At 46.4% G+C, this 16,461-nt stretch overlaps 1 protein-coding gene across 2 annotated transcripts in view; it reads left to right on the top strand.

Moving 5' to 3' along the window:
* Positions 1-16,461, top strand: part of TMOD1 (tropomodulin 1) — a 725,670-nt gene that overhangs the window by 202,144 nt on the left and 507,065 nt on the right. For both annotated transcript variants that reach the window (XM_086961851.1, XM_086961850.1), the window contains exon 2: positions 8,370-8,541. In XM_086961851.1, coding sequence (XP_086817977.1) covers positions 8,422-8,541 — 120 coding nt within the window. In that variant the 5' untranslated portion in view covers positions 8,370-8,421. The remainder of the gene's footprint in view (positions 1-8,369; positions 8,542-16,461) is intronic.

Below are 16,461 nucleotides of genomic sequence, written 5' to 3'. Positions count from 1 at the left end.
TAAATGACAATGCCATTTATTTATGTTAAAAAAAACATAAATAAAAATAATGTCAAGAGCAATGCCAATAGCTCTAACTTTAACAAAGGCAAAACCATTGCATTGTAAATGCTTGTTTTCTTCTTGACTCCTAATCGAACCAGCTCCACTTGGAAATCCAGGAGATTTTCCTGAGCAATGCTGTCTTCATTAAAACAAAATATCCAGGAAGTGACGTTTTCCCTTAGCTGCGAGCTATCTTCTACCTTAACGTTAACGTACCGCTCATACAAGACAATGATGTAAGAAATTCGTTTTATTTTAGGAAAAGCAGTCTAAACGCTGTGGAAGTTTCATCCATCGGTGCAATTGATCTGACGCCCCCTTTGCTTTTCTTTGTGTGGGGAGACTAGTGGAATAAAATTAGTACTATATTTATCGGGTGTCCCTCCACGAGCCCCATTAGCTGGCTTCTGGCTGGTATGGAAACTCTGACTGAGATCTAACGCGTCATAACCTGTCTTCTTAGCATCCAAACAATTGGTGAGTTATGATGTCTCTGCACCTGCTGCGTTCTCTGAAAGGTGATCCGTTAACACGTGATTGAACAACACAGTGACTGGTATGACAGCTGCGGAAATTGTTTGTCCTTCATGTAGGGTTGAGGGAGTGTGATGTATCGCCGGGAATAGGTTGGCTATTGTGGAAGAAGGACTGAGGGAGTGAGAAGGGGTGGCTGTGAAAACCGTTCACGCTGCCAAGTAGCAGCATGAATGTATTTCGCAGCCGGAACCCCCTCCACCCAATCCGTATTTCATAATAGCCATCCTATTGGCCGTTGACTTTAGTTTGCAATTTACAGAGTGAGCAACGAAATAACCCATTTGGGTGTGGCGTGGTGCAGCTCACCTGTTTGTCAAAGGCATCCTGACATCCAGGCTGGAGAGAGGCACTGAAAAAATAAGTGTGGCATGATAGACGTCAGTATTCTGCCCGGGTATCACGCTTTCGTGCGGGTTCCAAAAGCTATTTCCGTGTGTAAGTCTGACGCACCTGCACAGATGGCGGAGATTCCGGCTGCTAGGGGCTTTGCCATCGCAACACTTGTACTCAATCGTAATGGTGCATTCTTACACAGGACTACATCCTACGCCACTGGTGGGGAGTGGGCTTTCAAAAGTTTTGTTTGCCTTTAAAGTTTATTAACACCCACAAACATGAAGTGGTGGGTTTTCAAAAACTCTTCGCAAAACACTTTCCACAATGGAAGTGGTCAGTATTTCACGCCTGTTAAGGGCAGGAGTAAATCCCTCTCGATAAAGAGAAGGGTAATCAAATAACCCCAATTTCTGTGGGTGTAGTGAAAGTGGAACTAGTACTACACGAATCTTTTCTGCGACTGGATAGTTTTCTTAGCATAACCAGAAATGATCTGTGAATCCCATACAGTCGTAAAACTACACCCACGCAGGTGTAGTTTTACCATTTTCTTTCTTGAATCCCACTCTTCGAATCTTAATTTCTGTTAATGACTTCCTCTGGATCAAGTCCCTTGATTTTCAGGGCAAATCAACCCCATGTGATGCGTTGGGCTGGTTTTGCACCATGTGTCCTGCTGCAATAGCAGTTGCCCCTAAAGGCATTCGACAGAAAAAAACACATTACTGTGTTGGGCTCTGTTTTAACCTTTTAAAGAGCAGAAAAACATTTCAGAAATATCCAGCCACCTTCGATGAAAAGGCAAATATTATTCTAAAATAGATGCTTACATCAGAACACACGTCTCTTTGCACGCCGTCTATTTTAACAGAGTTGAAAAAGAATCCGGCCTCAGAATTACAATACATCAGTGGTGCGAGATCTTAGATATACGATTTTTAAAGCAGCTAACCTGAGAAGAGTGGAGTTATTTTCAAGGTAGCAGCTGTATTATACTCCTAAAGTTATCTACAAAATCTCATTACATGCTCTAATAACTAATTGGGGGGACTGGTGACATATAAAGCAAGTGTCCATGTCTTTGTGTTTTTTGGGAAGAGCTGTTTCCTATTTTAAAGCGGTACAAAAGGGGATGGTGATGGAAGGAGCATCTGAACCAATCAAATACTCACACCCAGTCAACAGATCTGGGTTTAATCCATCACCGTTCTTTAACCCACTCTGCCACCCCAGTTCAGACATGGCCATATGCAAATCAGTCTGACCCTGTGCCTCATGGGCCAGGGTCAGACATTCTGCAAACACGCCACTTGGCCCACTGCTAGTTGGAAGATGAAGTCCCCTTGGATGCTGAAGGTCCTTGGGAGACTACAATCCCTCCTGTTACCTCCAGCAAATCCCACACAGTGGGATTGCTAGAGGTCTCGCGAGCCCTGCCCCCTTTCTCCATCACTCCGTAAATGTGTCTTGCTTGAAGCACTGCTGGTTCGGGGATGAAGTCCCTTGCATCCTGAGGGCCTCAGGACTAAAGTGGACTTCTTCCCCCATCCAGTAGTGCTCTAGGAGGCATGTTTGCAGAATGGTAGGGAAAGGGGGCTTGGCTTCTAAAGACCTCTCAGCAATCCCACTGTTTGGGCCTTACTGGATGTAATAAGAGGGCTTGTTGGCCCCCAAGGACCCTCTGGACCCAATGGGACTTTATCCCCCAACCATTAGTGATCCAGAAGACGCGTTTGTAGAGTGGGGGAGAAAGAGGGCATGGCCTCTGAAGACCTCTCAGCAATCAAGCTGTGTGGGCCTTACTGGAGGTAACAGGAGGGCTTGATGGCCCCCAAGGACCCTCTGGAGCCAAGGGGACTTCATCCCCCAACCATCAGCGCCCCAGGAGGCATGTTTGCAGTGTGGTGGAGAAAGGGGGCGTGGCCTCCACAGATCTCTAAGCAGTTGCGCTGTGTGGGACTTACTGGAGATAACAGGATGAGTGGTTGGGCCGCAAGATCGTCCTTGAGGACCATCTATCCCCCTGTTACCTTCAGTAAGTCCCACACTGCGGGATTGCGGAGAGGTCTTCTTGGCCCGCCTCCTTTCTCTACCACTCCACTAACACGCCTCCTGGACCACTACTTGTTGGGGGATGAAGATCCTTTGGCTACTGAATGTCAAAGTCACCTATCTATATTGATAGATAGATAGATAGATAGATAGATAGATAGATAGATAGATAGATAGATAGATAGATAGATAGATAGATAGATAGAGATTGAGATGTAGGGGGCTGCAAATTTACCAATTCGGTAAATCTACCGATTCTGTAAATTTACTGATTCTGTAAATTACCGAATGGGAAAATTTACCGAATCGGTAAATCGAGATGTAGGTGGCACTGGAAACAGTGCCACAGGACCTTAAGGATTCGTTATTTACCACCAACTATTAGTTGGTGGTAAATAACGAATTCCTGTGTAAATGCTAATATGTGCATTTACATGGCACACAAGCACTAATCTGGGGTGCAACAGGGTGTCAAAGTGTCACCCTGCCACCCTTGATTTTTTGGTAATTTTACTGAATCGGTATTTACCGTTTCGGTAATTGACATTGATTCCTATGGGCCTCAAGGCCCATAGGAATCAATGGCAATTACAGAATCGGTAAATACCGATTCGGTAATTACCGAAACTCAGCGATTCGGTAATTTTTTACCTGCATCCCGTTTGCCTGTTCTTAAATACCAAATCGGTATGATTCGGTATTTAAGAATCGGTAATTTGGGATTACCTACATCTGGCCCTAGATGTTAAATTCTCCTGTCAAATTTATTCTTTTTTGTATAAATGATTTTTATTGTTTTTGACAAATTAATAACCTTAGCATCTGCATGACGACATAATCCAACATTGACATTGTAATGACTTGGGACATGGATTGTGACACTTGGGACATGGATTGTGAACTTGGGACATGGATTGTGACTTTTGGCTGGATGGATTTACTTCTTACTTTGTCCCGGCTTTATCATCTCCTGCTGGAAGGAACAGAGGGGGCCTGCTGATGTTGGTCTCGGTGAATGTAAAGGGTAAAATTATGAAAGTTGTCTGCGACTCCCATAACTGTTTAGTTATAGAGGTAACTTTGGTCGATGGCAACAAAATACTCTTTGTGAATTGTTATAATTCACCGAATGGCTACCCTGTTAATGAACATTTAGTGTGGCTAACAGACTTTTTAACTACTTATAAAGAGAAGCAAACCACTTATTGTCATTTTATATTGTTGGGTGATTTTAATGTACACTTATGTGTAAACTGTGACCTTATCGATTCAGATGCCCCTGACAGTATTTCCCCCCCGCACTTTGAACACAGTCAGAAGGGGGTGGCTATGGAAAATCTATTAGCGACCAATGATTTATATGAGGCAGAATTTTTTGATAAAAATACTAGGGTAGCTACGTATACTGGAAGGGATTGTGATTCAATAATTGATTATATATTCCTATCGCTAGGTCTTCTTAAATTTGTGATTTTTTATAATGCCGTACCGATGCCTGGGAGCGATCATAACCCCGTGGGGATGGAGTTAGTAAAGGGCTTCTCCCTCATGAGTTTCAGTGCTGTACCTCGGGTTGCTTTACCCATTAAGACTAAAGATCAGGGGAGGAGGCTCAAGTGGGGACAGGTAGTACCGGAGGATTTTTTTCTCACTATAACCACTGAGGCTACCGAACAATTGAACTCCTGTGCTAACCCCCTCTCAAAAGGCGAGGAGGTTTTAACCTCTTTTGAAGGCATCTGCCATATAATATCCCAGAACCTAACACCCAAAGGTCAAGGAGGGAAGAACAGACAGGCATTAGGCTGGTTTGATACTACCTGCAGTAAAGCCCACAACCGTCTAATAAAAGCACTTAATACCCGCCCTAGGGATTTATCCTTAGTGCGACAGCTGAGAAAGGATTATTCCAGGGTAACCAAGGCGCGTAAACATGCATTAAAATGAGAAGCTTGGCTTGAGCTTATGGATAAAGCTACCTTAAAAAATAGCTCGAAGTTCTGGTCAATAATAAATACCCCACTCTTTGCTCGTGACCAGAACGAGGAACTGGAACTTAATATCCCTGAGGTTGACTGGCTTAACCATTTTGAAAAAAATTATGGAAGTAATATGGAGCAGGAGCTCTTTGAGCTTCCTGCATCTGAATCCCCGCCAGGGCCAGTAAACTTCAACATAATTGAAGTCATTGAAGCAATTGAGAGTAGCGCAGGCAAAAAGGCACCGGGTCCAGACGGGGTTCCCTCGGATTTGTTCAAGGCTAACTCACTATTCTGGGCAGATATTTTAGTTAAACTTTTTAATGCTTCAACTGTTGTGGGATTCCCGAAATCTTGGTCCAGAGCTACCATAATCCCCGTGTTCAAAAAAGGCCAGAGGGGAGATCCAAGATGCTATAGGCCCATATCATTATTGGACTCCTCTGTTAAGATCCTAGGCAAAGTCGTATTAGCCAGAATAACTTCCTGGGCTACTAGGAATAACATCTTGACGGACGTACAATACGGCTTCAGAGCGGGGAGGAGCACAGAAGACCAATGTCCTAACCTTCACCTGATAATAGCAAAGTACACGAGGGCTAAAAGGGGATCCATATTCCTAGGCTTTATGGACTTATCCACAGCTTTTGATCTAGTTAATAGATCAAAGCTGTGGACTATGCTACTGAACATGGGCCTTGATATCTCTTTGGTACACTTCCTGGCGGAGCTGCATAAAGATCTAAATGCCTCCATTAGGATGACTACCGATGGGAAGTGTACAGCAAGTTTTAGGTCCCGACGAGGGGTACGCCAGGGCTGTATTTTGGCCCCCATGCTGTTCACGCTGTACGTGAATTCATTGGAGGCCAATCTAACAGCAGTAACTCATGACCTCCCGTGCATGGGGGGGAGGCCAATTCCGGTGCTCCTCTATGCCGATGATGCGGTCCTGATAGCCAGGACCCCGATTGCCCTACAAAAACTCCTTGATTCTTTTGGATCTTTTATGTCCAATCTGGATTTGGTCATTAATAGTGACAAGTCGCATACAATGTCAGTGGGTAGTTCAAAAAGCAAAGAAAAAACATTTTTTTGTGGCAGTGAAGTTATCTCCGGAGTAAAGGTTTTCACTTATTTAGGGGTAGTGTTTGACCAAAGGGGAACATGGGTACCGCAGCTAACCTCCAAGGCAAATGCAGTTAGAAGCTCTGCATCTGCAGTCTTGGGGTTCGCAAAAAGACTAGGGGGGAAACCTATAGAGGCAATTCTGGCCATCTATAAAGCCAAATCAGTTGCAATAGCACGTTATGGGGCAGCTATTTGGGGATATTCAAAAACAGACCGCATCCAAGTGGAAGAAAACAAATTCCTAAGATCATTGCTTGGTTTGCCCCAGCAAACAGCATCTTATCCCGTACACCTTGAATTAGGGGTGGGATTTATTTCTGATATGCTAAAATTAGCACCCATTGTGCTATGGATAAAACTTTGGCTAAATCAGAACCTTAGTCTGAACCATAAAATCATCAAAGACTGTATGAAATTGGATCATGTGAGGGATATTCAGTGGTTGTCTTATGTAGAGAATGTGGCTAAAAAGCTAGGACGCCCTGAGATCTTTGGAAGTCCAGAATCCCTATGCAAAGAAGATCTAGTATGGGTGAAAACCAATTTCATCAAGCTCTGTGATGCGGAACGAGAAGCGGAGGAATTGTGTAAACTCTCAGTGAGGAGCCATATAATGATAACCACTACTACTGAAATGGCGCCTTATTTGTCAGTGGTAACAAATTTTTTCCATAGATGGCTACTGTCAAAATTCCGCTTCAACCAAATCCATACGGTCTTATGGGACATGAAAAATTGGTGCAAGCTAGAGGATTCTACCCCATGTAAGTGTGATGATAAGTCTGTCCAGGACACTGCGCATTTTCTATTCTTTTGCCCGTGGTATAGTGAACCCCGGAAGCGCTATGTCAAACCTTTGCTGAAAGAGATGAGCTTTATTCAATATAAACCTGCATTGTTATTTTTATTAATGTTGGAAACCCCTTTCGTTATGTATTGTATTGCTAGTTTTTTAACAGCTGCCGTAAGAATCAGGAGAAAAAGATTGGACTTGTAATACTGTAAAAACATCCTTTTTAAAACTGTAGTTTGTATATGAATTATTGTTGGTGAGTTTCAGTGAGGAATGGGATTCGTGCAATAGATGTCCTCTTAATAGGAGGAAAAAAGCAGAGAAAATTGGTCTTTTAAACTTTTTTCATGAATTTAACTGTATTAATTTGACTTTTTATCCTGTTTTTAATCATGTACCTAACATTGTTTTAGTATACTTTTATGATTTTAATTAATCGAATAAAGTGGTTTTGACTGACTGACTGACTGACATTGTAATGACAATAATTTGAATGGCGTAGGTGGGATGCCAAGTAAGAAGAAAGAAAGTTCACTCTATTAGCCATGCCGCCTCACATTTCCGTGACATAGTACATTTACTAACAGTTGCATGAATCATAGGAACGAAATGAAAACCCGTCATTATTACACTGATCAATTCCATCATTGAATTATACATGAATAACAAAGTGAAATAACATTAAAAAGAAGAACTAAAGGTCGATCTCTGTATGTTGGCACAAGTCAAAGTGTACTTGTCGGTTGAGCATGTCAATGGGCATCACATATGTAGCTAATAGGGTGCGGTGGTCCGCCTGGTGGAGAATGCGCTGGGAGGAGGGGGGGGGGGAAGGGTGCGGGGGAGGGGAGAGCCAGAGGAGGAGGGGAGGAGAGAGGAGAAAGAAGCAGTGGCCCAGGGCGCCCGATGTCCAGGGATGTTTATGTAAACAGAAATTCTCCTGTCAAGTTAATATGTATATTGTCACATAACTTTAATAATCACGTTCTAAGCATATATATTTCGAATAAAATGCTTTCAGTATGCAATACTTCACTTCTTGAAGTCCATTAATTACAACAGAATATATGAGTGCTGGCTATGCTTCAGCATGATGCACTCCTACATTAATCTCAGATGTGATCAAGATTACCTCTTCTTCAGGGTTTTTGCTGGAAATATTTTGAAGCACTTGTAAGAAATTGTTTGGTTCATATTATTTTGGCCCTGAAATAGTGCACTTTCTTTGTTTGAAAAAATATTACTAAGGGTTAGCAGTGGGGATTTTCTTTAACTTTCTAATAGATCACAACTAGATCACTGCCTCTTTTTATTTCTTGTGCTCTCTGTAATAATTATATATGTGTAATTGTAAGCGTTTTCAGCACGTTAGTGGCACAAAATGAGGTAGTACATTCTGTACTCAGTTCTGCAGACCTGAAAACCCCGGGCAGCAAAGCTTTCTAGATTATGATCTAGATGTGTAATTCTCACACGACCCCTTTTCTGTTTTCTAGGTCACTTCGATATTTCAAAAACATCGCAGTTGAAACGAAGATTTTTCTAAACATGTCTTACAGACAGGAATTAGAAAAATACCGTGACCTAGATGAGGACGAAATCCTAGGGAATCTAACGGAAGAAGAGATCCGAAAGCTAGAAGATGAACTGGTCGAATTAGATCCTGATGTAAGTAACTTTCAAACTTGCACAGCTGGAATTGCAACTTTTAGTTACAAAAATGATGATATGAACGGAAAACGAAAAACAGGGTCATTTAAGGTCTGGAGGGTGAAACTGCAGCCTCCCGGTTTGGCAGAGGCCCTGGACTCGGAATTCCTCTGCAAAGGACAGCCTGCCATCTTTACAGATCCATGCCTGACTGTGCGGGACATCTAGGCCAAAAATGCCTACACCGGTGTGGTGGGCGCACTTGCGGCAGAGCTGCATGCTGAGTGGACTCCGCGTGTTTTTCAGCAGTTTCCCAGTTCTAAATTGGGCAGGACAACAGTGAGCTTGGCAGGTGGAAGAACCTCTGCCTTTGCTGCAATTTTCCTCCCCTGCCAAACTTGAAATTAACTTCAAATGCATTTTCCATGGTCAGGAGGTGACTTGTGTACATACCGAAGAGGAGACTAGGGCCCTGTGCGTAGAAATGGTGTGCACTGAATCATAATTGTTAACTATTGCCAGCAAGGAAGTGGGGGGAGCAGTTACTGTAGCCACTGTTAAGACTGCCTCCAATGTGGGGTGATTCGGAGGCTGCTAAGAGTACCGGGAAAATGACAGAATGAAAGGGGCTTCATCTGCAAGCCTATCCCAATTGTTTCAATTCTGCGAGCATTTTCAAACAAATACTCAGCAGTCCTTCTGTAGCTGTTGTTTCAATAAGGGATCCATTCTGTCTATGGATCCTTATAGGATCCATTTGCTTTTGAAAAATGCAGTTGCTAAAAAAGCTGCTCAGGAACCCACAAGTTCTGGAAAGTTTCAGGTGATCTCCAAAATCTACATTAAGGTTTATCCCAAGTAATTCAGTCTTTCTGGACATAACTGATGTTATTCGCTGGCTGCTGATATTATGGAAGTGGTTGCCCTGTTTGGACCTTTCCAAAGCCTTATGACCCAATTATTCGTTGCATTCTTGCACTTACCGGTTGGCGACTGGCACTAGGGACTTAGCTCTGAATAGCTGCAATTTCTTTTGCCACGTGATTCTCAATTGGGTGCTTCGTCTCTTTTCTCATTTCGGCTTGAGTTCTTGAGTTCTGCTGTTCCACAAGGAATGCCGTTGTCAATTTATTTTTAATACGTACACCTAACTAAGAATTCCAGTTATCCATTGTGTCTATCATTCTTTAATTAGGTAGATGACTCCCAAATCCTACCGAAGTTAAATTGCATTATTGTATTTTGTTATTTCAGATTTTTCTTTTCTGTATATTTGGATGGAAATCTGTCAAAGTACATTTGAGCTTTTTTCTTTTAAAGTAGCTATTTCCTTCCTTCCCCATTTGAAGTTGGACCTGGAAGCGGGACCCACCTGGAAGTTGTGAAGGCTGCTGTTCGTCCCTGTGACCTCGGGACTGACTCTTGTGCTGGGTTGTTCGGTGCTGCCACTGCCTCTCGCCGCACCCGCTTCGCGGGTGGGTGCTGCTTCGCGGGTGCCGCTTCGCGGGTGCCGCTTCGCGGCTTGGAAGGAGGGAGAGGCGAGGTCCAAGCGCTGGACACTGGGAGGCGCCTGAAAGGTCCAGCACGTCGGCGCTAAGCAGGGACTCGGAAGACCAGGAGTCCCTGCTTCCCCAGGTGCGCAAGCGGACGCGCCCACCTACAGACACGCCCCCGCCTGACCAAGAGAAAAGGCGCGTGTTTCCTCCACCCGGCGGGACCCACCTGGAAGTTGTGAAGGCTGCTGTTCATCCCTGTGACCTCGGGACTGATTCTTGTGCTGGGTTGTCCTGTGCTGCCGCTGCCTCTCACCGCACCCGCGAAGCGGGTGCGGCTTCGCGGCTTGGAAGGAGGGAGAGGCGAGGTCCAAGCGCTGGACACTGGGAGGCGCCTGAAAGGTCCAGCACGTCGGCGCTAAGCAGGGACTCGGAAGACCAGGAGTCCCTGCTTCCCCAGGTGCGCAAGCGGACGCGCCCACCTACAGACACGCCCCCGCCTGACCAAGAGAAAAGGCACGTGTTTCCTCCACTTGGCGGGACCCACCTGGAAGTTGTGAAGGCTGCTGTTCGTCCCGGTGACCTCGGGACTGACTCTTGTGCTGGGTTGTCCTGTGCTGCCGCTGCCTCTCGCCGCACCCAGTTTGCGGGTGCCGCTTCGCGGCTTGGAAGGAGGGAGAGGCGAGGTCCAAGCGCTGGACACTGGGAGGCGCCTGAAAGGTCCAGCACGTCGGCGCTAAGCAGGGACTCGGAAGACCAGGAGTCCCTGCTTCCCCAGGTGCGCAAGCGGACGCGCCCACCTACAGACGCGCCCCCGCCTGCAACGCCCCCTACTTCACGAACTCCTCGACGCTCAGCGGGACGCGAGCGGGACGCCGAGCAAAGCCCTAGCAAAGGGCGGGCAGTCTGTGGCAGTCAGGGGCTGTCAAGGCTGGGCTGGGCCACGTCCCTTTCCTCTCCAACTGCAGTGTGCACATACGGCCTGTGTGAGGCCCCTTTGGGTTCCCTACAACCATGTCTACCCGCTCTGGAAAACCTCTCAGGAGTGAAGGTGAAAGGGGAGCCATTGCCGGGAGCCCTGTTATTGGAACCATGGACCGCTTTATTACCAGGGTGGCGGCTGTAATAGAAAAGGAGATTGCTATGTCTGAGCGGCGCCTATCCGAGGTCTACCTCCCTTCAAGACGTTCATCCTTGGGGGCTGCTGCTCAGGCGCTTACACCGGCCAGTGAGCGGGTTCACTCTGCCCCCCTGCTGGCGTTTCTGGTGATTCTATAGACCCTCCCCAGTTGCTTGAAATAGGGCAAAATTTAGATAGGCTGGAACACCTGGCCGCGCTTCTCCCTAGTGCCACTGAGGAAGATGGTGGTCTTAGTAAATCATCTCCACCAGTATCACCTAAACCCCTAAACGAAGCCATCAGTCAGCCTCTATCACCAAAACCGCCCACCCCAATCATAGTAATATCAGATGAGGTGTCAGATGGGGTGTCCCCTAACATTCAAACTCCCGAAACTAGGCAGGATAAGAGGCTCATAAGCAAAAAGGCAGGAAAACGTAAAAAGGGTAGGCTAGTGAGACAGGCCGCTCTTTACCAAAGAGTAAGAAAGCCCTCTGGACTTGGTGTGAAAAATGTAAGGGGCCTGTCCACAGAGAATGAAGCCGTCATAGAAGGGGATGTTGTGGTCTCTCCCAAGGGACCACTTACAAATTATAACATCGCTAATGTTTCCAAGCTCGCTGACCGTGTAACTATTGAAAATATCCTGGAGAAGGTAAATAGTCTCTTGATGCCTCTACTAATACAGGTTAAGGGCTTGGGGGCGAGGATAGATAAATTAGAGCAATCAACCCTCGACGGGTTCCACTCACTCAAAACTACATTTAAACAACTAGCCAGAGTGAGTGAAAACCTGGACACGGGCGCAAAGGGGAATGAACTACCACCACAGAGAGACCCCAAGCCCCCAAAATGCTTAAACAAGGTTGACACTAGCAGAGCACAAACCTCAGCTCCTAAAACTTCTCCCCCTCCCAAAGCAGGGCCAAAACCTAAGGGGCCACCAGCACACTTAGAGGCTGCTATAAATAGGCCTAAGCCACTCCCACAAAAACAGCCACAGATAGCCAGTGGTAAAGCGAAAGACATCCAAACATCAGGCACACGTGACAAAGCCCAAGGACTAGTAACAGGGAAAGCCACTAGACCTGTCCCCCAACCTACAGCTCCAACTACCACTCTTTCGGTCCCTAGAAATCCAGTACGTCGGATCCCCCCAGTAAACCTCCCGCCAGACTGTCAACCCTTTGTTGCTGTTCTGGTAAATGTTCCCCCTCTAAATGAAGGCCAAATGGAAAACCATCAATCCCTCAAGAATAAGTGCATCCATTGGCTTAAGTCAAACAAGCCAATTCCGTTGGGTGTGGATGGGATCATTCTAAGTGTCCGTAGAGTTGGGTGGGTAGGGCAGGGTAAAAAAACTCAGGAGGGGGACTGCATAATAATAAATTTTCAAGACCCTAGAGTAGTGCCTTCCATCTGCACTCCAATTAAAAATATGGGGGCTCCAGGGGTTACAGTAGTAGATTTATCCTACTTCTACCCCAGGCAAATTGTTAGCTTAACTGGAGAAAGTCTAAGCTCCCCTGATTTTTGCCAAAATTGGGAGACACGTTGGGCAGGGGTTACTGGGGGTACAGGGGTGAATCCTCTGTGGGCACCAGGGTCCTACTGACTGGAGGAGGTTGACCCCAGGTTTTGCACGAACAAAGAATCTGTGAGTAGAGTAGATCCAATTGGAGTATCACCCTCCCAAATTGACTCTCTCTCAATTGAAGATACTAGCGGGCTGGTAGCCTTTAAAGATATTCAAGATCCTTGCTCCCTTCAGGCACCCTTGATGAGGGCCACAGACAGGGATACTCTTGCGTCCAGCGACATTCCAGCTGTGACGGACCTAGTATTTAAGGTTTTCAGCTGGAATGTCGCAGGGATTGCAAGAAAGCTGGCTCTACCTGACTTCACTGCTTGGGTTGATGAGCACTCCCTGTGTATCTTCCAAGAGACATGGAGCTTGGTGCCGGTACACAGGGTGGGATTCTCTTCCTATTCCGTCCCTGCACGAGCCTCGGAAACAGGAAGAGGGCGACCCTCGGGCGGCCTTCTCATTTGGGTAGCAGCCTCCCTAGACTGTAGTGTAGAGGAGCTTTACACAGGCTGCCCAGATATCCAAAACATCACCTTAATAGATCAAAGGGGAAGACTGGTTTTAAATGTTTATAATGTTTATGCCCGTGGGACTAAGGGTGGGAGAAAGTCATCTGTAATATCTCTCCTTGAGACCCTCCTAAATAAAACCCCATACAAGATGCGCACACTGGTTGCGGGCGACATGAACTGCACGTTCGAGCCCTTGGGCTCGGACGTTGCCCTTGACCAAGATGAGGAGGATACCAGGCTGGGGATCCCTGCATTGGAAATCCCATCCATCAGGAGGTGGTCAGAAGTGGCGCTCCAGTTATACTCCCTGAGCCTTGAATTTAATCTAAGGGCAGCCAATGGGAGGACAATCTCGGATAGGGGGGGTGCCCATACGTACAACAGACCAGGACACACCTCCAGGATAGATTACTTGCTAATAGATGTATACCTATGAAACCATGTGAGGGACATGCTGGTGGTCCCCGCGACTGAAAGCGACCACAACTCACTTTCCTTAAGCATGGATCAGTGGTGGCGACCCGTAAGAAAGGGCGATAATAACCCGGTAGTTGCACCCCCCGACGAGTCTGAAGTCTCGCTCTGTGGTAGACGAATAAAATGGGCCAAGCTGGTCCTCTCCGAGGCAAGGGTTGGGGAAATTTCATCCCTCTTAAATCATGCGGTGACAACCCTGGGGTCCCCCCTAGAAGGGGTGGGTGGAGTGAGTGGACTTTTTGTCTCCTTAGTAGAGGCCTTGACTAATGTGTTTACCACACACTCTAGTAAGTCGGGTAACAAGAGATCTAAAAAACTAGATGATGGCTGGTATACTCAAGCATGTAGGGTACACAAGGCAAAGCTAGTTCAGGCAGTGAAGTACAAATCCCACAGTGACATACAGGAAGCAAGGAAGGCCTACAATAGATCCCTCAAAACTGCTAGGAGGGAGTGGGAAGATAAATTCTGGGAAGACCTGCTCCAAGCTAGTAAAAGTAGGGACTCAAGGGCTTTTTGGAATCTTATAGGCACACGGAATAGGCCCGAGGCAGCTATGAGACCCTGTAACATCCCGCCTCAAAGTTGGGTAAAACACTTTGGGGATCTATACCTCCCGGCAGATGGGGATCCGAATGTTAGGATGAACTTCCCACTAGTAATTGAACCTCACGCCTATGACCTCTTTACCCCTTTAGAGATTGAAAAAGTAATAGGGTGGGTAGCCCCTCGTAAGGCAGCTGGCCCAGACGGCCTCCCGGGGGACCTTATGAGGGCATACCCAGTGGAGTGGGGAAGGGTTATTGCTGCTCTCCTCAATGACATCATGATGGGAGGGCCAGTGCCAGAATCCTGGAAAGGGGCGGTGGTGGTCCCAATTTACAAAAAAGGGTGTAGAGAAACCCCGGGGAACTACCGCCCCATAAGCCTGATAGACTCCACCCAAAAGATAGCAGGCAAAGCTATACTTGGGAGGATTCTCCATTGGGTGGAGGAGAATAAAATACTATCGGACTTTCAGGCAGGTTTTCGGGCAGGAATGGGGACAATAGAGCAGGTGTTTAGGTTGGCACTTCTGGGGTGGAAGGTGGTGGAGCTACGCAAGGGCAGTCTTTATTTGGCCTTTATAGACCTGAAGACTGCCTTTGACCTAGTCCCCCGGGAAGAGTTATGGAGGGTGCTTTATGAGTTGGGATTACCCCCTTACATTCTGTCCCTCCTCATTAGCCTCCATGCCCATACCTTCGCACAGGTCCGCTGGGGTACAAACGGAGAGCTCACTGAGAAAATACCGGTGTCCAGGGGCGTAAGACAGGGCTGCGTCTTGGCGCCCACCCTATTCTCACTATATGTGAATGGCGTGGTAGAACATCTCCAACTAGAACCAGCCGATGCCCCCTGTCTCGGAGGAGTGCGGATCCCCACCCTGCTTTTTGCGGACGACACGCTTTTGATCTCGAAGACTCCACAAGGCCTCCAGAAATTGCTAACCCGTTTCCAGGATTTTTGTGCTGCAAAGGGTCTAGTAATTAACGTGGACAAAACTAAATATCTAGTCCTAAATCCCCCAAGGAAACTGGGCCGCCCACCTACGCTTAACTGTGTTGCCTTAGAGAAAGTATCCAAATTCGATTACCTTGGAATTCGGATAACGGACAGAATGTCTTGGGCACCTCACATCGACAAGATGGTCCTTAACCATAAGAGAGTAGGAGGAGCTCTCTTGAGGGAGTTCCGGGCTTCACCTAGGAGATCGCTTACCCCAGTAATCGATATCTACAAGGCCAAGGTAGTGACATCAGCCTTGTACGGGGCAGAACTGTGGGGCCACTGCCGATTGGACACCCTGGCGACAGTGGAGAGTAAGCTACTAAAATCCATTATCGCCATCCCCCTGAGTACACCGTCCGTACCAGTGTTGCTGGATACAGGCTGCAAAAACATCAAAGATCAAGCCCAACTTCGCCCTCTCCTCTTATGGACACGAATTTGGAGGGGTGAAGAGCTAAAATCCTACGCTGATGGCCTGGGGGAAATAATGAGCTTGGGTGGCTGGGCAAAAATAAGATGGCTGAGAGACACTAAAAAGCTTCTGGAGAAAATCGGACTGGGGGACTGTTGGTCATCACGTTCAGCCCCTCCAAAAGAGGTTGCCAAGACCCTTTTTTGGAAATGGGCTGCGGAGCATCTAATTACAAATCCGAACCATTGCAAGTCTACTGCTGCCTTTTTACTAGTTAAAGATATTGTGGTATTTGAGCCCTACTTGGACCTTATTACCCTGCCTTTTGACCGAGCCCTATATTTTAAATTTAGAGTTGGTTCCCTCCCGCTTGGGGCTGTGGTATCAAACTGGAAATCAGCGGCTCATATGTCCCCCAACTGTGCTTGTTGTCCGAGTAGGATTGAGTCCATCTCGCATGTTCTGTTTGAATGCCCGGACTATGCAAAGCCCAGGAGCTTTTGGTTGAAACCTCTCTGCCGAAACATGGGTACACGTAGCTACCTAGTAGCTCTACGCATCCTAATGATGGATCTCCCCCAGTTGTATGTGGAATAGCAAAAATTTTAAAACAGTTTTGGCTTATTCGTTGTAAGAGATTGTCAGTAGCGGTTTAATTCTTTTTTAGCTAAATTATTATGGGCATTCCATGTCCTTTTATCTTTTTTAACATGAGTTTCAATACTGATTTCTTAAAGTGATGCTTTTTGTACATTGTAAATGGCTGAATTGTATGTGTGCTTATA

Source organism: Lissotriton vulgaris, chromosome 3_1, assembly GCF_964263255.1.
Source record: "Lissotriton vulgaris chromosome 3_1, aLisVul1.2, whole genome shotgun sequence".
Classification (NCBI taxonomy): Eukaryota; Metazoa; Chordata; class Amphibia; order Caudata; family Salamandridae; genus Lissotriton; species Lissotriton vulgaris.
Note: the sequence above shows the minus strand (reverse complement) of the source record. Positions and strands in the feature narration are given on the sequence as shown.